The sequence below is a fragment of the Neoarius graeffei genome, chromosome 13, assembly GCF_027579695.1.
Source record: "Neoarius graeffei isolate fNeoGra1 chromosome 13, fNeoGra1.pri, whole genome shotgun sequence".
Lineage (NCBI taxonomy): Eukaryota > Metazoa > Chordata > Actinopteri > Siluriformes > Ariidae > Neoarius > Neoarius graeffei.
In genome coordinates this window covers 56,790,062-56,811,171 of record NC_083581.1, presented here as the reverse complement: position 1 = coordinate 56,811,171, position 21,110 = coordinate 56,790,062, and the positions used below count along the sequence as shown (strand labels likewise).

General features: G+C 40.7%; 1 protein-coding gene across 7 annotated transcripts in view; it reads right to left on the bottom strand.

The window, feature by feature from the left end:
• Positions 1–17,516, bottom strand: part of avpr2ab (arginine vasopressin receptor 2a, duplicate b) — a 36,890-nt gene extending 19,374 nt beyond the window's left edge. For 2 of the 7 annotated variants that reach the window (XM_060938102.1, XM_060938107.1), the window contains exons 1-2: positions 13,389–13,691; positions 1,436–1,786 (exon numbers count right to left, since the gene is read on the bottom strand). In XM_060938102.1, coding sequence (XP_060794085.1) covers positions 1,436–1,777 — 342 coding nt within the window. In that variant the 5' untranslated portion in view covers positions 1,778–1,786; positions 13,389–13,691. Of the gene's footprint in view, positions 1–1,435; positions 1,787–13,388; positions 13,692–17,106 lie in introns of those variants that run through there. The other 5 variants (XM_060938103.1, XM_060938105.1, XM_060938104.1 and 2 more) reach the window with 5 other exon arrangements.
• Positions 17,517–21,110: the final 3,594 nt, after the last annotated feature.

Here is a 21,110-nt window from a genome sequence, read left to right as displayed (position 1 = left end):
TTGCAGTTATGAACTTCGGAATGAGTGTTTTTGATATTTACAAAACAATGAAGTTTATCACTTTGAACATTAACTATCTTGTCTTTGTAATTTGATCAACTGAATAAAAGTTGAAAAAGATTTGCAAATCATTGCATTCTATTTTTATTTACGTTTTAAACCTAACACAGCGTCCACAATTTTTTGGAATTGGGGTTGTGTATACACACATATGCATATATGTGGAAGGTAAGTATTGTTTGTATTTTTTAAAACGGAAAATGCATCATTTTGATTTTGAAACACAGATATTCTGAATCAGCTAGCTACCAAACTAATAGAGCAAATACTTCGCTAGCTAGAAAAGTTTAGTGAATTAGCTATCTAACACATTCAAAATCAAAGTCCTTCCCATGCCACAACGCTCATCAGGGGGCACTGATCTTCGTTTCTATAGCCCTCAGCCTCTCAACTATTATATAGCTAGGGTTACAGTGTGTGTGTGTGTGCGGGGGGCTAGTCTTCTGGTAACCACGAGAGTTTGGCTCCCTACCCACATCTGTATTGCGGCATGCCTCACCAGATGGCAGTAGTTACCAATTTTTATGATGGTCTTTGGTATGCCCCGACTGCGAGTAAAACTCACAATCTCCCAGCTGAGAGGCAAACATGCTATCCACTTGGCCAGCTTGTGGTAGCTAACATGTTGCTTGGTGTATATCCAATCTTCAGCTGTCCAGTTGCCTCAAGTTTTGATGTGTTGTGCATTCTGTCATGCTTTTCTGCTTACCATGGTTGTGAATAGTGGTTATTTGAGATACTGCAGCCTCCCTGTCCTCTGTTACGTAAGTAAAGATCTTGATCTGTATCTGGAGGATTGTATGCATTGTGTTGCTGCTACATGATTGGCTGATTTGGATAATCGCACAAATGAGCAGGGGTACAGGTTCCTGTGCCTATCAAAGTGACCAATGAGTGTATACTTACTTGGGAAGTGAACAAATCAACATGATTGAAACATGAAAACATTTCTGTATCATCAAATCCTCAGATCATTTCAACAAGTTGAAGATAACAGGGTGCCTTTTCTTTGAAGAAAACAATTAATTCCAGTATGCTCCATTTTGACCCCTCTATTCATTTGCATAGGTTTGTTTGGGTCATGAATTCTAGGGTTAAAGAATTTTAGTATTAACAATTATCATACAACTATCTATGTTACAGAAGCATTGTACTAAATAATTTTGTGTCTCGAATCCTAGGATTCCTAGAACTGCAAAGGTCTGAAAATATTCTGCTGAACTGTTAGCTGGAAAGAAGCCCAATCTGACTTAAAAGAGAGGACAAAACACCACAGATGCTTACACTGATTTGTAATTATTCTTCCTTAAATTTATCCTACTTTTTCAGCTTCTTTATTTGCACTACCCATTTCTTCACCTAAACAAGTAGATACCTGGAAGAAGGCCACAACGAGGTCAGCCACACACAGGTTGATCATGAATAGGTGCATGGGTGCATGATGCTTTCTCCTGCGTAGCAGCACCCACAGCACAAAGCTGTTGCCCAAAGTGGTAAGTGCCAGCACTAGACTAAGCACTCCGATCTCAGCCTGTGCCAGAGCCTGGTCCCGTACCCTGGCTGTGCCTGGATGAGGGGTGGAGCTCCATGTCACGTCTGTGCTGTTCTGGGAGGGCAGCAGCCACAGGAAGGTCTCGGTGCTGCTAAAGCTATTGCTCAGGTTGAACAGTGAACGATTGGACTGAGCTGAAATCCCTTCCCAAGAGGCTGCTGTCATGCCTGTGGCCTAGAAACAAACATGAAGATGGTTAGGAGCAAAAAGAACGGGGTGCGTACCTGCACCAATTAAACACACTGTTTTCACAAACAGGCCTAAATCCTTTCAAATCCAATCGGATTTCAGTTGTCAGATGCTATTTTCCTGAACTGTTCCAATTGCAAGGATATGCACAAAGGCGACAATGAAGAAAAACAGATTGCATATATCAAATGAGCTCATTAAAAAAGTACATCTCCATCATGCTCAGCAGATTAACTGTGCAGCCTAAGCTATTGTTTTAGCAATGTTAGACAGAAAGTGCTTAAGGCTCTCTTTAAATCCAATCTGTCTTTTCAACCAAAACATGAACGCAATTAAATCTCCATCATGTCTTGTGGATCAGTTTTGAGGCATTTTCCCCCTCACACATCAAAGTCAACATGAGGGATGCAGTGCATAATTAAAATAGACTTAAAATGATAAAGTTGCCTTCATAGCTTGCGAGGTCTGTTCTGTGTGTTCTGTCTCATGACTTCATGGCCAACTGTTCCTTTGATGTCAGCACTTACGAATTTCTTGTTTTGGCTTTCTTTCTTTGGTGTTGAGCAGGGGTATTCAGATAAAAATTTTAAAGGTCCTGTTAAACCTAAAATTCCTGTTAGCATAAAATTCATCGTTTACACTCACCGGCCCCATTAGTAGGTACACCCATACACTTGCTGTTTCATGCCGTTATCTAATCCCTTGACAGCAGCCCAATATGTAAAATCATGCAGATATAAATCAAGAGCTTCAGTGAATGTTCACTTCAAGCATCAGAATGGGAAAAATTATGATCTCTGTGACTTTCACTGTGGCATGGGTGTTGGTGCCAGTTGGAGTGGTTTGAGTATTTCAGAAACTGCTGATCTCCTGGGGTTTTCACACACACCAGTCTCTAGAGTTTACACAGAATGGTGCGAAAAACAAAAAACATTGAGTGAGCAATAGTTCTGTGGGTGGAAACACCTTGTTGATAAGAGAGGTCAGAGGAAAATGGCCAGATTAGTTTGAGCTGCCAGGAAGGACATAGCAACTCATATAATCACTCTTTACAACCGTGGTGAGCAGAAAAGCATCTCAGCATGCAACAGCAGAAAACCACATTGGGTTCCACTCCTGCCAGCCAAGAACAGGAATCTTAGAATCAAGAACAAGTTCCTATTAAAGTGGCCAGTGAGTGTACCTGGATGTGCAACTAATATAACTGGTGACCTTTTAATGCTTAGTCGTTAGTGATTAGTTTTGTGGATTTAAATAAGACAATCTGAAGTGAAGAATAAACCCTGTTGCTATCCATCCATTATCTGTAACTGATTATCCTGTCCAGGGTCACAGGCAAGCTGGAGCCTGTCTCAGCTGACTATGGGCGAGAGGCGGGGTACACCCTGGACAAGTCACCAGGTCATCCACATAGACAAACAACCATTCACACTCACACCGACGGTCAATTTAGAGTCACCAGTTAACCTAACCTGCATGTCTTTGGACTGTGGGGGAAACCGGAGCACCTGGAGGAAACCCACATGGACAACATGCAAACTCCACACAGAAAGGCCCCGTCAGCAACTGGGCTCGAACCCAGAACCTTCGTGCTGTGAGGCGACAGTGCTAACCACTACACCACCGTGCTGCCCTTAGTTTGCTAATAAGATGAGGTTGGATAAATGTGTGAAAGTCTGTGAGAATTCTCCACTGACCTTTTGTTTGTACTCCTTTAGCTAGTCTCTAGTCTGATGAGATGCCTTCAGCAAAATAATTTACATACCAGCATATGATTTGGATAAGCAAAAGCAGAACTGTTACAAAAAAAACCCCAAACTGGTTCATTTAAAAACAAAAACAAAAAGCTGAGTTGCTGAACCAAACCTATTTATTCATGTGTTGATCAGCTGTGCTACATTTCCAAGTCCTGAATGACCCATGAGTTGATGACACCCAGTGTAAAATAACATTAGCCATTGTCAGTTGTCAGAAAAATAAGTGCATGTTTGTGTGGGTTTTTTTGACACATCTACAGTGGTGCTTGGAAGTTTGTGAACCCTTTAGAATTTTCTATATTTCTGCATAAATATGATCCAAAACATCATCAGATTTTCACACAAGTCCTAAAGGTAGATAAAAAGAACCCAGTTAAACAAATGAGACAAAAATATTATACTTAATCATTTATTTATTGAGGAAAATGATCCAATATTACATACCTGTGAGTGGCAAAAGTATGTGAACCTCTAGGTTTAGCAGTTAATTTGAAGGTGAAATTAGAGTCAGTTAGAGTCAGGTGTTTTCAATCAATGGGATGACAGTCAGGTGTGAGCGGGCACCCTGTTTTATTTAAAGAACAGGGATCTATCAAAGTCTGAGCTTCACAACACATGTTTGTGGAAGTGTATCATGGCACAAACAAAGGAGATTTCTGAGGACCTCAGAAAAAGCGTTGTTGATGCTCATCAGGCTGGAAAAAGTTACAAAACCATCTCTAAAGAGTTTGGACTCCACCAATCCACAGTCAGACAGATTATGTACAAATGGAGGAAATTCAAGACCATTGTTACCCTCCCCAGGAGTGGTCGACCAACAAAGATCACTCCAAGAGCAAGGCGTGTAATAGTCGGCGAGGTCACAAAGGACTCCAGGGTAACTTCTAAGCAATGAAAGGCCTCTCTCACATTAGCTAATGTTAATGTTCATAAGTCCACCATCAGGACAACACTAAACAACAATGGTGTGCATGGCAGGGTTGCAAGGAGGAAGCCACTGCTCTCCAAAAAGAACATTGCTGCTCATCTTCAGTTTGCTAAAGATCACGTGGACAAGCTAGAAGGTTACTGGAAAAATGTTTTGTGGACGGATGATACCAAAATAGAACTTTTTGGTTTAAATGAGAAGTGTTATGTTTGGAGAAAGGAAAACGCTGCATTCCAGCATAAGAACCTTATCCCATCTGTGAAACATGGTGGCGGTAGTATCATGGTTTGGGCCTGTTTTGCTGCATCTGGGCCAGGACGGCTTGCCATCATTCATGAAACAATGAATTCTGAATTATACCAGCAAATTCTAAAGGAAAATGTCAGGACATCTGTCCATGAACTGAATCTCAAGAGAAGGTGGGTCATGCAGCAAGACAACGACCCTAAGCACACAAGTCGTTCTACCAAAGAATGGTTAAAGAAGAATAAAGTTAATGTTTTGGAATGGCCAAGTCAAAGTCCTGACCTTAATCCAAACGAAATGTTGTGGAAGGACCTGAAGTGAGCAGTTCATGTGAGGAAACCCACCAACATCCCAGAGTTGAAGCTGTTCTGTACGGAGGAATGGGCTAAAATTCCTCCAAGCCGGTGTGCAGGACTGATCAACAGTTACCGGAAATGTTTAGTTGCAGTTATTGCTGCACAAGGGGGTCACACCAGATACTGAAAGCAAAGGTTTACATACTTTTGCCACTCACAGATATGTAATATTGGATAATTTTCCTCAGTAAATAAATGACCAAGTATAACTTTTTTTTGTCTCATTTGTTTAACCGGGTTCTCTTTATCTACTTTTAGGACTTGTGTGAAAATCTGATGATGTTTTAGGTCATATTTATGCAGAAATATAGAAAATTCTAAAGGGTTCACAAACTTTCAAGCACCACTGTAGTTCTCTGTAAAGCTTTTTAGTAAGCTCTCAAGAGACACTGATGAGGAAAAGGAGTGATGTAAGATGAAGCGCAGTGGATAGAGTTCCAGTGGGACATTTAAAGAAACAATCAATATGTGCTGACCGAACACTGCAGCTGTTCCTGGTCGTGTTCAGGATTTACTAGCAGAGGGTACAGTAAGTCCAATTTTACTGTGTGGCAATTTAGAGTGTGATCGTAGTACTGTATTGTTGTTGTTGTTGTTGTTTTTTCTTTCAGTGTCAAAATCTGAGTTGTTAGTTACAGATTCATGGTAAGGCCATTAAAGGGGAACAGAGGGCAATATATAGAGTAAATATAACAATAAAACACACATTAATGAACCTTATTCAAGACTTATCAAAGTTTTTTGTTCTAAGGTTGGAAAGTTATAGTGTTTTGAAAGTAGCTCGAGCAAACTATTTCCGCAGTTTGAACAGCCCACCATGATATTAATTTTATCCAATCAGAATGCACGTTCATTTTCTCTGCGTAACACTCATGACGTATGTACAGTGGTGCTTGAAAGTTTGTGAACCCTTTAGAATTTTCTATATTTCTGCATAAATATGACCTAAAACATCATCAGATTTTCACACAAGTCCTAAAAGTAGATAAAGAGAACCCAGTTAAACAAATGAGACAAAAATATTGTACTTGGTCATTTATTCATTGAGGAAAATGATCCAATATTACATATCTGTGAGTGGCAAAAGTATGTGAACCTCTAGGATTAGTGGTTAATTTGAAGGTGAAATTAAAGTCAGGTGTTTTCAATCAATGGGATGACAATCAGGTATGAGTGGGCACCCTGTTTTATTTAAAGAACAGGGATCTATCAAAGTCTGATCTTCACAACACATGTTTCTGGAAGTGTATCATGGCATGAACAAAAGAGATTTCTGAGGACCTCAGAAAAAGCGTTGTTGATGGTCATCAGGTTGGAAAAGGTTACAAAACCATCTCTAAAGAGTTTGGACTCTACCAATCCACAATCAGACAGATTGTGTGCAAATGGAGGAAATTCAAGACCATTGTTACCCTCCCCAGGCGTGGTCGACCAACAAAGATCACTCCAAGAGCAAGGCGTGTAATAGTCGGCGAGGTCACAAAGGACCCCAGGGTAACTTCTAAGCAACTGAAGGCCTCTCTCACATTGGCTAATGTTAATGTTCATGAGTCCACCATCAGGAGAACACTGAACAACAATGGTGTGCATGGCAGGGTTGCAAGGAGAAAGCCACTGCTCTCCAAAAAGAACATTGCTGCTCGTCTGCAGTTTGCTAAAGATCATGTGGACAAGCCAGAAGACTATTGGAAAAATGTTTTGTGGATGGATGAGAGCAGAATAGAACTTTTTGGTTTAAATGAGAAGCGTTATGTTTAGAGAAAGGAAAACACTGCATTCCAGCATAAGAACCTTATCCCATCTGTGAAACATGGTGGTGGTAGTATCATGGTTTGGGCCTGTTTTGCTGCATCTGGGCCAGGACAGCTTGCCATCACTGATGGAACAATGAATTCTGAATTATATCAGCGGATTCTAAAGGAAAATGTCAGGACATCTGTCCATGAACTGAATCTCAAGAGAAGGTGGGCCATGCAGCAAGACAACGACCCTAAGCACACAAGTCATTCTACCAAAGAAGGGTTAAAGAAGAATAAAGTTAATGTTTTGGAATGACCAAGTCAAAGTCCTGACCTTAAACCAATCGAAATGTTGTGGAAGGACCTGAAGCGAGCAGTTCATGTGAGGAAACCCACCAACATCCCAGAGTTGAAGCTGTTCTGTACAAAGGAATGGGCTAAAATTCCTCCAAGCCGGTGTGCAGGACTGATCAACAGTTACCGGAAACGTTCAGTTGCAGTTATTGCTGCACAAGGGGGTCACACCAGATACTGAAAGCAAAGGTTCACTTACTTTTGCCACTCACAGATATGTAATATTGGATCATTTTCCTCAATAAATAAACGACCAAGTATAATATTTTTGTCTCATTTGTTTACCTGGGTTCGCTTTATCTACTTTTAGGACTTGTGTGAAAATCTGATGTTTTAGGTCATATTTATGCAGAAATATAGAAAATTCTAAAGGGTTCACAAACTTTCAAGCACCACTGTATGTGCCCAGTTGTGTTGGCTCATTAAGGTTGGGAATAGCACGTGTGAAATACCTGTTTCTGACTCTTGCGACGATTTCGCAAGTCCACGGGTGGCGCCTATCTCATTGCAGCAAATAAATTCTGCTGGACTCGTGAGCAACTCCACGTTACATTTTCCGCACGAGCACCACGTCATGTCACCTGCACGCAGACGCTCTGCCCCACGCTCGCCATGCCCATGGTCAGCATCAGTCTCATCCTCGCCGTCATCCGAGCTTTCTTCTCTTATTTCATCACCGGAGTCGAGAGTACCTCTCCTAGCTATTTTAAGTTCGTTTCTTAAGACAAGGATTTTTTAAGATGTTACCTTGTTGACAGTTTCGGCGAGAATCTTCCGCTTTCTTCAAAACAGTCACCAGATGTGTCCTGGGGGAGCGACCTGACAGCAGGAGGCGTGAACTACCTGTCAAATTGGGCGGGACGTTCACGCCTCCGTAGCGTAACATCAGCAGATAAGGCACGTCACCACTCGACATCTGGTGACTGTTTTGAAGAAGGCGGAAGATTCTTGCCGAAACTGTCAACAAGGTAACATCTTAAAAAATCCTTGTCTTAAGAAACGAACTTAAAATAACTTTAATAGTTAGACATAATGAACTTCCACTACATAGTACCTCTCCTAGGTTCAAACTGGTACCCTTCTAAGCCATAGCCTGCTTGCAGTGTGTCTTGCGGGATCTCTTCGTATGATTCGACAGAGCTGTCGCTTTCACTTGATGCGCCCGACGCCATGATTACACGCTTATCTCCTCTATTTCGGAGAGTTCCGCTAGTGCAGTGGGTAGCGCTGACGTCACGGTCTTTTAAAAATGGCGACTCTTGTGCGGTTTAGCGTATAAAGTATTATATTTACAATTACCAAGATATTTCGTTGTTTTCTAGTATATAAATTTGATAGAATACTTAAGAATACGTTACTTTGTCACATCAGCAACTGTATATATTATATTTGGTACCCCTTTAAGAAATATGTAGCAATATTACAACACAGATCATGTAATTATATCGGAGTATATACTTTCTATACTTTCTAAATATCTAAAGTAGAAGAATGGGATGTCACATTTGTGGACAGAGGTTTGCATGTACAATTTCTGTCATCTATCTCAGCATCGTTGTCCAGAAACACAGGTTGTGTTTGTACTTTTCTGTCTTTATTTATTCCAGTTTATGAGTCTGGGTTTTTGTTTCCCCGTGATGTTCACTACATTCTTGTACGTCTGTGTTGTAGGTGTGATTCCATAGAAAAAAATGTGAATCGGACCAATTAGCATTCTCATTTAATAAACACAACAGCCATTTTAATAGGCACACCTGTGTCCCATGCAATTATCCAATTAGACAATCATGTGGCAGCGGTGTAATGAATAAAACCATGCAGATACAGGTCACGAGTTTCAGTTAATGTTCACATCAAACATTGGAGAAATGTGATTACAGTAACACAGATCATGGCTGTTGGTGTCAGATGGGCTTGTGTGAGTATTTTAGAAACTGCTGATCTCCTGGGACTTTCACAAACAACACTCCTTAAAACATCCTGTGAGTGATGTTTTTACAGTCTTCAGCAGTCCAGTTTTGATGAGCCTGCGCCTACGGTAGTCTCAGATCCCTGTTCTTGTTCTTGGCTGACAGGAGTGGAACCTAATGTGTTCTTCTACTGTTGTAGCCCATCTGCCTAAGGGTTCAGTGTGTTGTGCGTTCTGAGATGTTATTTGAGTTACTGTAGCCTTCCTGTTAGCTCAAAGCATCTGGCCATCTGGCTATTCTCCTCTCACCTCTCTTATCAACTAGGCATGTCTGCCCACAGAACGGACACTCAATGGATGTTTTTTCCCCCACCATTCTGTGTAAACTCTTGAGACTATTGTGTATGAAAATCCCAGGAGATCAGCCGTTTCTGACCAACAACAACAACCAGTGTTGATCACTGAGTCATTGAGATCACATTGTCCCCATTCTGCTGTTCAGTGGGGTGGCATGATGGTGTAGTGATTTAGCACTGTCGCCTCACAGCAAGAAAGTTCTGGGTTTGAATTTCACGACCGATGGGGGCCTTTCTGGGTGGAGTTTGCATATTGCCTGTGGATCAACTGATTCAATGATTGACATGTGGATCAATAGGGTTCACATGGACCTCGACCTGGTATTAGTGGTGGACAAGGGAAAGGATGATGGTGATTGTCAGTAATTTGACTGATCAGTATCAAATAGAGAGAAGTGTTTGGCATGATTGACTGGATAATTGTATGAACAAGCAGGGGCATAGGGTTCCTCTTAAAGGGGAACTGAAGGCAAATTTTTTTATTATCAAAATTCTCATCTCATCATCTCTAGCCGCTTTATCCTTCTACAGGGTCGCAGGCAAGCTGGAGCCTATCCCAGCTGACTATGGGCGAAAGGCGGGGTACACCCTGGACAAGTCGCCAGGTCATCACAGGGCTGACACATAGACACAGACAACCATTCACACCTACGGTCAATTTAGAGTCACCAGTTAACCTAACCTGCATGTCTTTGGACTGTGGGGGAAACCGGAGCACCCGGAGGAAACCCACGCGGACACGGGGAGAACATGCAAACTCCACACAGAAAGGCCCTCGCCGGCCCCGGGGCTCGAACCCAGGACCTTCTTGCTGTGAGGCGACAGCGCTAACCACTACACCACCGTGCCGCCTATCAAAATTCTATTTATCTCATTTTATTAAATATCGGAATGCGTTTTTGATAGCTATTTTGTCACTGCTATAGCAAGTTATGAGTGTTTGAAATATGCTATGTAATATATCAGTCCATATGCCAAAGCAATGGCCGTAAACGAGATTCGTTGAGACCTGTGCGAGACATCATAGGATGGAAGTAAAACATACAGTGGAAATCAAAGTGACCAACATCTGCCAACGTTGTCAAAAGACGTGCGCGCCCTCTTTCGAATGCTGACGTAATCAAGCCGGAAGTTTTGTTTGTTTTGATAGCAATCAGGAAAGTTTGAAAAAAGTAGGCAGTAATCGTCATTTAAACTCGTTTTTGTACAATATTTCATTTGGAAAATAGTTTTCAAAATGGTGGCACTGACACCTGGTTGACACCTCGCGTTTCGAAGTCTCGCATAAGTCTCGTGAAGATCGTGCGGATAAGCGACGCCTGCCGTGGACCAAACGAACTAAATTCAACATGGCTAAAAACCAAATAGGCTGATAAGTATAATATTTAATTGCAATTAGTTGCCAATACGAGTCACAATATAAGGTTACTAAAACCAAAAACGTAATTGAATAACACGTTAATTAAGAAATAAAGCAAGTTTAAAAATGACTTGAGTTCTCCTTTAAAGTGGCCAGTGAGTGTATGCTCAACTCTCACTCACAGATTTATTATTCTTCTTGAATCCCGTGAGTGATTTTCTTTTTTCTTTTCCAAAAAAAAATAGAAATGGGTTGCATAATCAGTTCACATAAGACACAGTTGACTTTGGAGAATCAAGATATTTAAAATCATGAGTAATGGAACTGATAACCAGCTGAAACACTAATCCCCAACTCTGTCTTTCCATACAGCACTCCCAAGCAGACGTCATACTTTCCTTCATGCCTGCATGCACATTCCCACCATGCCACTAGCCAACTGCTTCCTGGGAGACAAATCCCTTTATTCAATGAGCTTCCTGAACATAAGCTTCGCAGGTGCTAACACTGTGTCCATTGGGAATCTCAAGAGGTGTCTGTAGCAGCTAGCTCTATGAAGTGTGCTAGAAATTGAAGCAGCCTCCAACTGAGCTCCAAAAATCTCCAACACGTCTGTATTTATTCCTAGATTAGAAACTAGTGTGCCATTTTATATCAGCTCTGGGATCAGATATCGCTACACAGAGCTGCTTTTTCTTTCTTGCTTTGTTTTCTCTCTCTTTTTCTCTACAGCCTGCTCAAGAATAGCAGCGGCAGAAGCCAGCGATAAATTTCTAAATATATTTTAAAATCCCTGTTGTGTTCCTTCTCGAGGTCAAAGGGGTGAAAGATAAAAAGGAGATGGTGAGTAAGAAGGTCTTGGCCAACCGCTGAGACCAGCAGCTTATTTATTTGCTGCTCATCTGTTTGTCTCCTGCTGCTGCTCTATTTTGTCTCTCTCCAGCTTATTTTCCCACACTGGACCTTGTTACTTGTGCTCTATTCTCTCAAAAGTGCCCCAGGGGAAAAAAAAACCAATATATATTCCAGTGATTTGTATCTCCAATTTTTCGTAACATAGCGGTTAATAAAAAAGGATTAGATTTGGGTAGAAGAAGACTTCTGGACGATGAGGTGAGGAAGTAATAATGTGTGTGGGTGGGGGACAATGGAGATGTTTATTTATACAGTTATTTAATGCAGTTTTCTTTATTCTATGCAGTTTTGTTTAATTAATACAATTTTGACAGTTCAAAAGCCGAGCAGATGAGCTTCTCCATCTTGACAGAAACTTCATTTCACACCTCCTACTTCTTTTCCTAAAGTAATACTGCTGCTGAGTTATACATTTCTCACTGTTCATAGCAAAGCCACGCCACGCCCACCCCATTTTGCGCGTCTCTTGAGAACGAAAAATCTCAAATGGCAAATGAAAAACTCATGCACATGTTTCACGCCTCAGCATCTGGTTGGCTCTTCTGTTTGGTTAACCCACTTCCATTCACAATGGAGATGTTTATTTATACAGTTATTTAATGCAATTTTCTTTATTCTATGCAGTCTTGTTTAATTAATACAGTTTTGACAGTTCAAAAGCCGAGCAGATGAGCTTCTCCATCTTGACAGAAACTTCATTTCACACCTCCTACTTCTTTTCCTAAAGTAATACTGCTGCTGAGTTATACATTTCTCACTGTTCATAGAAAAGCCACGCCACGCCCACCCCATTTTGCGTGTCTCTTGAGAACGAAAAATCTCAAATGGCAAATGAAAAACTCATGCACATGTTTCACGCCTCAGCATCTGGTTGGCTCTTCTGTTTGGTTAACCCACTTCCATTCATTTTCTCCTTAATGTTCAGCCTCATGTGGCCAGTGGCCCCCAAGCCCTGTTCGGCTCTCTTCTACAGTCCTATAGAGGATGTGCAGTCACGTGACCCGTCCGCATTTACTCCGCCATATTGGATGACTTCAGGATTGTTTACCTTGCGCTAGCGTAATGGATCCAGGGAGTAATCCCCAAGAAAATTCGGAAAATACCCCATCTACATCGCGCGATAACTTGTCTAAGTTTGTTCAGCATCTTGAAGGTGACGTGAGGCAGCGTTACGTGGAAAAGTGTTCCAGGTTGGGGATTGCAGATCCGTACAACTTGCCGCAATCCTTGTTCAGGGAAATTCGGAGCTGCGGTGCCGGCGATTTGCCCGATCTGGCCTACCACGACATTTACAATTTTCTTGTTAATCGTGAATCGTGTTACACTGGCAAAGCCCTCAAAGCTTACAAGAGCCTGGAAGCTTATAAATATTTTGTTGCGGGATGGGTATCCCAACTATACCTCTGGAAGGTTCCGAAGAAGAATGTCTACTTGATAACCTCACAGGTAAGTGGCATTAAGACGTTTATCATAAAGAGACTATGCAGGACGTTTTATCGTAAGAATGTTCGAAATCTAAACTCAGTTCCAGATAATGACAGGGTTGTTAATATGTATGTTTTTGTTTGAAAAAAAAATCACAAATCACCGACTATGCAGTTATCATTCAATCCGAAAATCAACTTAACAGATGTACTAGGAGTATTGAATTAGAAGATTACACCTACCTGATATGAAGTGTTCACTACAAATTCGGCTGGTAGAACTGGGGTACCAGTTTTCTCTTCGCACAGCGGACACCCATTTTGCGCGTCTCTCCTCGTCTGTGGGGAATCTATAAAATGACAGGCCCTCCTTTTGGCCCTGTCTATTGGTACAACCAAATGCTGAACAAGATATAACCATTCTCGAAAGATCTACTCCCACACACTTGATAATTAGAACGGGTTCGTCTAAGTTCTATGCGCGGCCATGCCGTCCACGATGGCAGATAAACAAATATCACGTGACGTCACGTGCACGCTCTCTATAGGCAGACACACGTTCATTCCTCTCCTAGTATTACAGGATTGTTTCATCAGCTGGGGAGTTTGTTTTTCTTTTGAATAACAAAATATGTCCACCCCGATGGCTAAATTGATATTCTACAGTTTTGAATAAAGACTAAAAGATCATTTTGAGAAAAGACGACCACGTCATGCTACATTTTGTAATGCTGCCAATGCCAATAAAGTAAGCATAGAGCTGGAAGGTAAGTGTGTGAGAGAGAGGGAGAGGTTAGTGACTCGGGCGCAAACATACATTTGTTTTCATCTTAGAAACAAGCCCTAATATGCACTGATAACCAGGGCGTACACATATTAACCTCTCAAACTGCCTTGTTTTACATAATCCACACAGTGCCTTACAATGTTTTAGTGTAAGTTCTGTGGGTTCCTGACTGCTTATTTGTATGTGTGCTTGTGTATATGAATGTCTGAATATGTATATTTGATTTAATATGTTTAATCTATTTAATTGGGAGTGGATATTTGTTTTTGTTTTGTTTTTGTTTGTCTTATTTGCTTGTAATCTTAATTTAGATATAATGTGTACAATTGTCATCTACATCTGGATAGAGAAAAGTGTATATACTGGAATGTTGTCATTGAAAACCCAATAAAAAATAAGTTAAAAAAAAAACTGCCTTGTTCAAACACACTGCTGCATAATGCGATACATTACACATCGTCCTCTTTTTAATATGTCTTTCCCCTTGGCAAGGATGACAGATTACTATTTTCTTGTTACCAAAATCAAATCTTGTACTTCCTCATGTTTCTGTTCGTCCCGTCCACCCATACACACTAAATGCAACGATATTCACTGACCCAAGAGACCGAGAGCAACTGTGAAACCACTTTTAGCAGAAAATCTTTGTCTCAAACTTCTCCATAATGTTGACTATCACCTTTAAAGTGTTTTCATACTTCCTTATCGAAGTAGATGAAGGTGGACTGGTTCTCTGAATAATATGGATAAAGGTTAATGGCAGAGAATAAGTTTCGTAGTGAGGTAAATGTGTTGCTTGGTTTATGTTACATGTTATATCATATTGTTGTATCTGCCCACTAGACTTTAGTCAAATTTACAAGCTTGAGCACAGGTTTATTCATAATAATAGCTATAAAATTAAGATGATTGATTTTTTCCCCCCACCAAATGGTTGATATGCTGATACAGAAGGTACTGTTTCAGTCTCACAGCTCCAGGGGCCCCAGTTTGATCCTGAGCTATGGTTACTGTCTGTCTGGAGTTTCTGTGCCTTTTATCCTCATGACGGTGTGGGTTTCCTCTGGGTTCTCTGGTTTCTTCCCTCCTCCCAAGAACATGCTGGTAGAAATTGGACCAAGGTGTGTGTGTGTGTGTGTTGGCGTCCCATCCAGTGTGTATTCCTGCCTCTCACCCAGTGTAACCTGAATAGGTTTTGGACTGAATAGGTTTTGTGTGTGTGTATATATACACCTATTTGTATCTGCCTACTGCACAACAGTTGAAAATGTATATACTGTATAGTAGCAGTGGCCAAAAAAACCCAACAACACATGAACCCACAGTCATCTGTATGTATGTCAACATCTCTGCATTCACCCAAGGAGAGAACAGTCAACATCTGTACCATTGCCCAAGGAGCGAGCGGGAACTATCGATTTCCCAAGTCTAAATCCACTGACGCATCAAAGCACCACACATTATTTCACAAGCAATTTTCAAGTGCCTTCTTGTCTTTTTTCACTGGTTTATTTTGCCCATTACAAAATAAGATCTGATGCTCTAATTTCATATTTTTCTTCTTTACTGGTGTCAGAAAAACACTCAACTCCAGCAGCTGCCTTGCAACTGCAGTAACCTTTTTTATTTAAACATTTTAACTCCTTTTTTATCCTCTTCAGTGACTTAGTAAAGGTGACCGTTCTAACAAAATCACACCCTGACTATGTGTGAATTTATATACAATTATAATATAATGTGCTTCAGTAGTTCCAGAACAGCCTGCATTTCTGCCCAAAATGTCTAAAGGACCAGCTCAGCTCCTTTACCAATAAAAAGCTGACAAAAACAAGTCATGGAACATAACCTCCAAAACAAATGTATTGAAAGACTTCAGATTCTTATAATTACACAGGACGTAACCAACATCTGGGTCACTAATGCGGAAATGTAACATGGGGCACCGAAATAACCTAAAGGACACATCTCGATTCAAAATTCATTACCATAGATGACTTTAGAGCAAAAATAAGAGAAATCAAGTACTGCATATGGAAATACATCCCTGCAGCAATGGCTGTATAAACAATATAGCAACCTGAATGCTTGTTCTAATTTTTTTTTCATTAGTGTGTGTGTGTGTGTGTGTGTGTGTGTCTGCCAAACAGAAACACTGTTTTCTTTAATTAGGCTAAAACTCTGGAGGCTGTGGTGTGAATAGCCTGAGCAACCTGCTGATTTATTTACATTTGGGATTTTTATTTACTTGAGACTTGTCAGTGAATCAAGAGCTGCCGTGGTTTTTTCATTGCACTTTTCTGGATTTTTCGAAAACTTACCGGAGCATTCAGCAAATAACATCCATCCATCATCTACAGCTGCTTATCCTGTTCTACAGGGTCGCAGGCAAGCTGGAGCCTATCCCAGCTGACTACGGGCGAAAGGCGGGGTACACCCTGGACAAGTCGCCAGGTTATCACAGGGCTGACACAAAGACAAACAACCATTCACACTCACATTCACACCTACGGTCAATTTAGAGCCACCAATGAACCTAACCTGCATGTCTCTGGGGGAAACCGGAGCACCCGGAGGAAACCCACACAGATACAGGGAGAACATGCAAACTCCACACAGAAAGACCCTCGCCGGCTGCTTGGGCTCGAACCCAGAACCTTCTTGCTGTGAGGCAACAGTGTTAACCATGACACCACCGTGCCGCCCAGCAAATAACATGAATTCAAGTAATAATAATAAGGCTAATGATACGATCTAGTTCCAAAACAACAACAATAGTAATAATAATATTATTATTATTATATTACTATATTAGTACTTTGTTGGTATTATTATTGTTGATGCTGTTGTTGTTGTTGTTGTTTACCACTACTTAATTTAGAAGTGACTGTTGGAACCAGTTTCTACATCATCACTGTGTAAACAGAGAGTCTGGTCATATCTGGGATCCGACACAACGTCTGCAGAGCATCAAGCTACACCACTAAACTACAAATTAGGGCAAAATGGTAGGAATGTTTCTTATATAAACTGAAATTAATGCACATATAAGATTGTTAAAAATGTCAGTGCAATCACACTAGTGTAAATTTGACAGTGTAAGCCTTGTCAGTGTAATTTTATTAACGCCTTGCCACAGTAAGTGGACTAAAGCAGGGTTAGTGTGAGTATTCTCACCCTGAGCCGTGTGTCTCACTGACCTGGTCAGTCACTGGATTAATGCAGCTCTGTCCCAGCTCTCAGTCCCGCTGTTTAATCCACACTGCTGTCCTCATCAACACCGAGCCCCTTCTCTTCATTCTCCTCAGAGCCCAGCTGCGTTCACATTTCATTTTACCATCAGTTTCCTCTCAATCCAAGTTTCATTCACCATGTGGCCAAAGTGAACTCATCACCCGAGCTGCACTTCATTAGAGTTCTGGGACCTTGAGATAAAGTTATTAATGGGCTATAATGTTACAACGTGTCGCTAAACCTCAGGAATATTTTACTTCATCTGAACTCTGGTAAAAGGAAAGAAAGAAAGAAAGTAAAAACAGAAAAAAGGAAAAACAGGAGCACATTTCCAAGAGCTATCGATGGTTGGCGTTTCCTTTCTCTATTTATGTTCCACCTCAACGCCACTGGCTCCTGTGTCTCCTCCCTTCATCTCTCTCTCTCTCTCTCTCTCTCTCACTCTCTCTCACTCTGTCTGTGTGTGTGTGTGTGTGATTTGCAACATTGCAGTTTTACAGATTAGAATCAATATTCTGTCAGTGAATTGATTTATCATATTTAATCTGAAGTCAGCAATTTAATTATGTCAGTAATTTGACTGATCAGCATCAGCATTAAAGCTGTACTGCCTTTCAGATCATAAAAATAATTTCCCCTGACACCCAGTTATTTTTGTTTTGTGGACCAAAAGCTATGAATTCGAATCACAGACTTCCAGTTTTATTAGCTTTTTCTTTTAAATAGAACAATTAATGAATTTAAGGCCATGTGGCCCTAAATTCTCTGCTATTTTTTCCTGCTTCACCGTGACCTAGTTCAAGATACTAAGTCATACACGACGTGGTGGGCTTTCCCTGTTTGCGCAAGGCATTGTGGGATACAAATTTGAAACAGGAGAGAAAAACGGAGGACGTGAATGTGCGAATGAAACATGAAAGACCGAATACAGTAACGGAAAGCGAGAAGAAAAGACGTTATGTTGCGAAGGAAAGGAAACGCAGGACCAAACTAATAAATATCAGCGGTCAGCGAGTACCTCGGTGTGATCAGCTGTTCATTTAGCTTCAGAATGATGTAACTGTCAGTGCACAGTCAAGGTAAACCTGCGCATGCGCACATGGACTTCCTCAGTCTGCTTGATTGCGTGAAGCAAGCGGTTATATACTGTACACATTATTTGCCAGGGAATCCCTTTAAATGAAATAACTTCCCGGCCAGCCCTGTGATGACCTGGCGACTTGTCCAGGGTGTACCCCGCCTTTCGCCCGTAGTCAGCTGGGATAGGCTCCAGCTTGCCTGCGACCCTGTAGAAGGATAAAGCGGCTAGAGATAATGAATGAATGAATGAATGAATGAATGAATGAATGAATGAACTTCCCGGCCACAGAATGGCCTGGATTTTTTTAGATATTACAGAAAGAAACATATATCACAATGACCAAATTTCAAAGGGAGCTAACTTTCACCGATTTTATGAAATCGAAAGGCCATCTACTTTTAAGTCAGTAGTTTATTTAGGACCAATTCAAACACAGTAATTTGATTGATCAGTATCAGCATTAAGTCAGTAGTTCAATTAGAATTAATATCACCTCAGTGATTGATTAGTATTAAGTCATTAGTTTAATGAGAACCAAACTAATCTCAGTAATTTGACTGATCAGTATCCGCATTAAGTCAGTAGTTTAATTTGAATCAATATCGTATCAGTGATTAATCAGAATTAAGTCAGTAGTTCAATTACAGTCTGTATTATGTCAGTAATTTGATTGATCAGTATCAGCATTAAGTCAGTAGCTGTAACATTTGACAAACACAAATATACAGTCGCTGCTGAAATAGATTTAGTTCACGTTTGCCTACTTTTGTGGTTCCTGTGAAAAAGGCACATAAACTTACTCTTAGTATTCAAAATGATTGACTTGTGCTGCTGATTCTTTTTCCCCCCACTTTTGTTTTATAATTTAAGCAAATATAAGTTTGTCGTTTTGTACTTGAATAAAGAATATGATGTAACAGTGTGTGTTTTTAATGAAAATGAGAATTTGAACTTCACATGTACAAAGTCATTTGTACAGAATGTGAAATCTGACCTTTTTGTTTTATCTGTGACTATTATTTTGACTTTTAATATTTTTTGTCACCACATATCTTTGATTTTTTTAAATAAATATTTAATATATGACAACCGACTTGTCCAGGGTGTACCCCGCCTCTCGCCTGTAGTCAGCTGGGATAGGCTCCAGCTTGCCTGCGACCCTGTAGAACAGGATAAAGCGGCTAGAGATAGTGAGATGAGGAGAATATATGACAACCGACTTGTCCAGGGTGTACCCCGCCTCTCGCCCGTAGTCAACTTGGATAGGCTCCAGCTTGCCTGCGACCCTGTAGAACAGGGTAAGCGGCTACAGATAATGGATGGATCGATATACCATATGACAACCGTTTATCGGTTTATGTGTTACTCACATGCAGGGTCAATGACGATGCCTTCTCCCTTCAATTTTAGTCTTCTGGCAGAATTAGGTTCTGAGAAAGAGCCTGAGAAACGTTAATGGAGATTAATGAGGATTAATGAGGATTGGTCAGCCCACGTAGGAGATGCCAAGTTGAGATTTAGAGACAGAATAAGTACATTAGATTTGAGAGCTTCATTTGGCAGTGGAATTAATCATATTTCATAAAATGGTGTCCATATGGCAATACGAAGTCTTGTAACTTGAATATCCAAACACAACTCATATTATATTTCTGAACATGATATAAACACCTGCTCTTCAGACACAGACCATGCAGAAAAAAAAATTGAAACAAATTCACCAGCTGTATTTTTCTTTCACTTAAAACACCTTTGTGTCAGCCAGCAAAAACAAAGACTTCCACCAAGCTCTTTTCTTCTCCCCTGACGAGGTTCTTCTAATCTGTCTGTCCATAAGAGAGCTTAATAACCAAAGAAAACAAATGGGAAAAGAGAGATATTGTTTTAGATGTTGAAATTGTGTTGCAGTGGAGCAGGAGAGCTGGAGTGAATATGTGGGAGATCTGTGATGTTTGGGTGCGTACTGACCCTCAGTGGTGGATTTATGTGAACTTTGTACCCCCTTACCCTGACCACAGAAACAGTGGCGTGGGTTGGTTGACCTGGTGCATGTAACCTTCTGTTTTCTGTCAGTGTGTAACAGACTTCTTTCACACTTCAAAGGCTGAGTGTGTGTCCATTATGTGTTATGCATGCTCCAGTGTTATATTTGCTCTGTCTACGTGAGCTTTGGCATTTCCTTCCAGTCTCCTCTTCTTCTTCTTCTTCTTCTTTACTCCTCTCTTTCTCCATGAACATAGTTATAATTCAGTATTAAAGTGAGACGGCCATTCAATTTCATAAAATCAGTGAAATTTAGCTCCCTCTGAAATGTGGTCATTGTGATAGATGTTTATTTCTGTAATATCTTACAAAATATCAGGCCATTCTGTGGCTGAGAAGTTATTTAATTTGAGGGGATTAAAGCAAATAATGTGCATGAAATCGCTCACTTCGCGCAGTCAAGCAGACAGAGGAAGTCCGTGTGCGCATGCACAGGTTTACCTTTGACCGTGCACTGACAGTTACGTCATTCTGTCACGAAACGAACAGCTGATCACACCGAGGTGCTCGCCAACCGCCAATATTTATTAGTTTGGTCCTGCGTTTCCTTTCCTTCGCAACATAACGTCTTTTCTTCTTGCTTTCTGTTACTGTAGTCGGTCTTTCACGTTTCATTCGCACACTCACGTCGTCCATTTTTCTCTCCTGTTTCAAATTTGTATCCCACAATGCCTTACGTGAACGGGGAAAGCTCACCATGTAATGCATGATGTAGTATCTTGAATTGAGTCATGGTGAAGCAGGAAAAAATAGCAGAGAATTTAGGGCTACATGGCCCTAAATTCATTAATTGTTCTATTTTAAAAAAAGCTAATAAAATTGG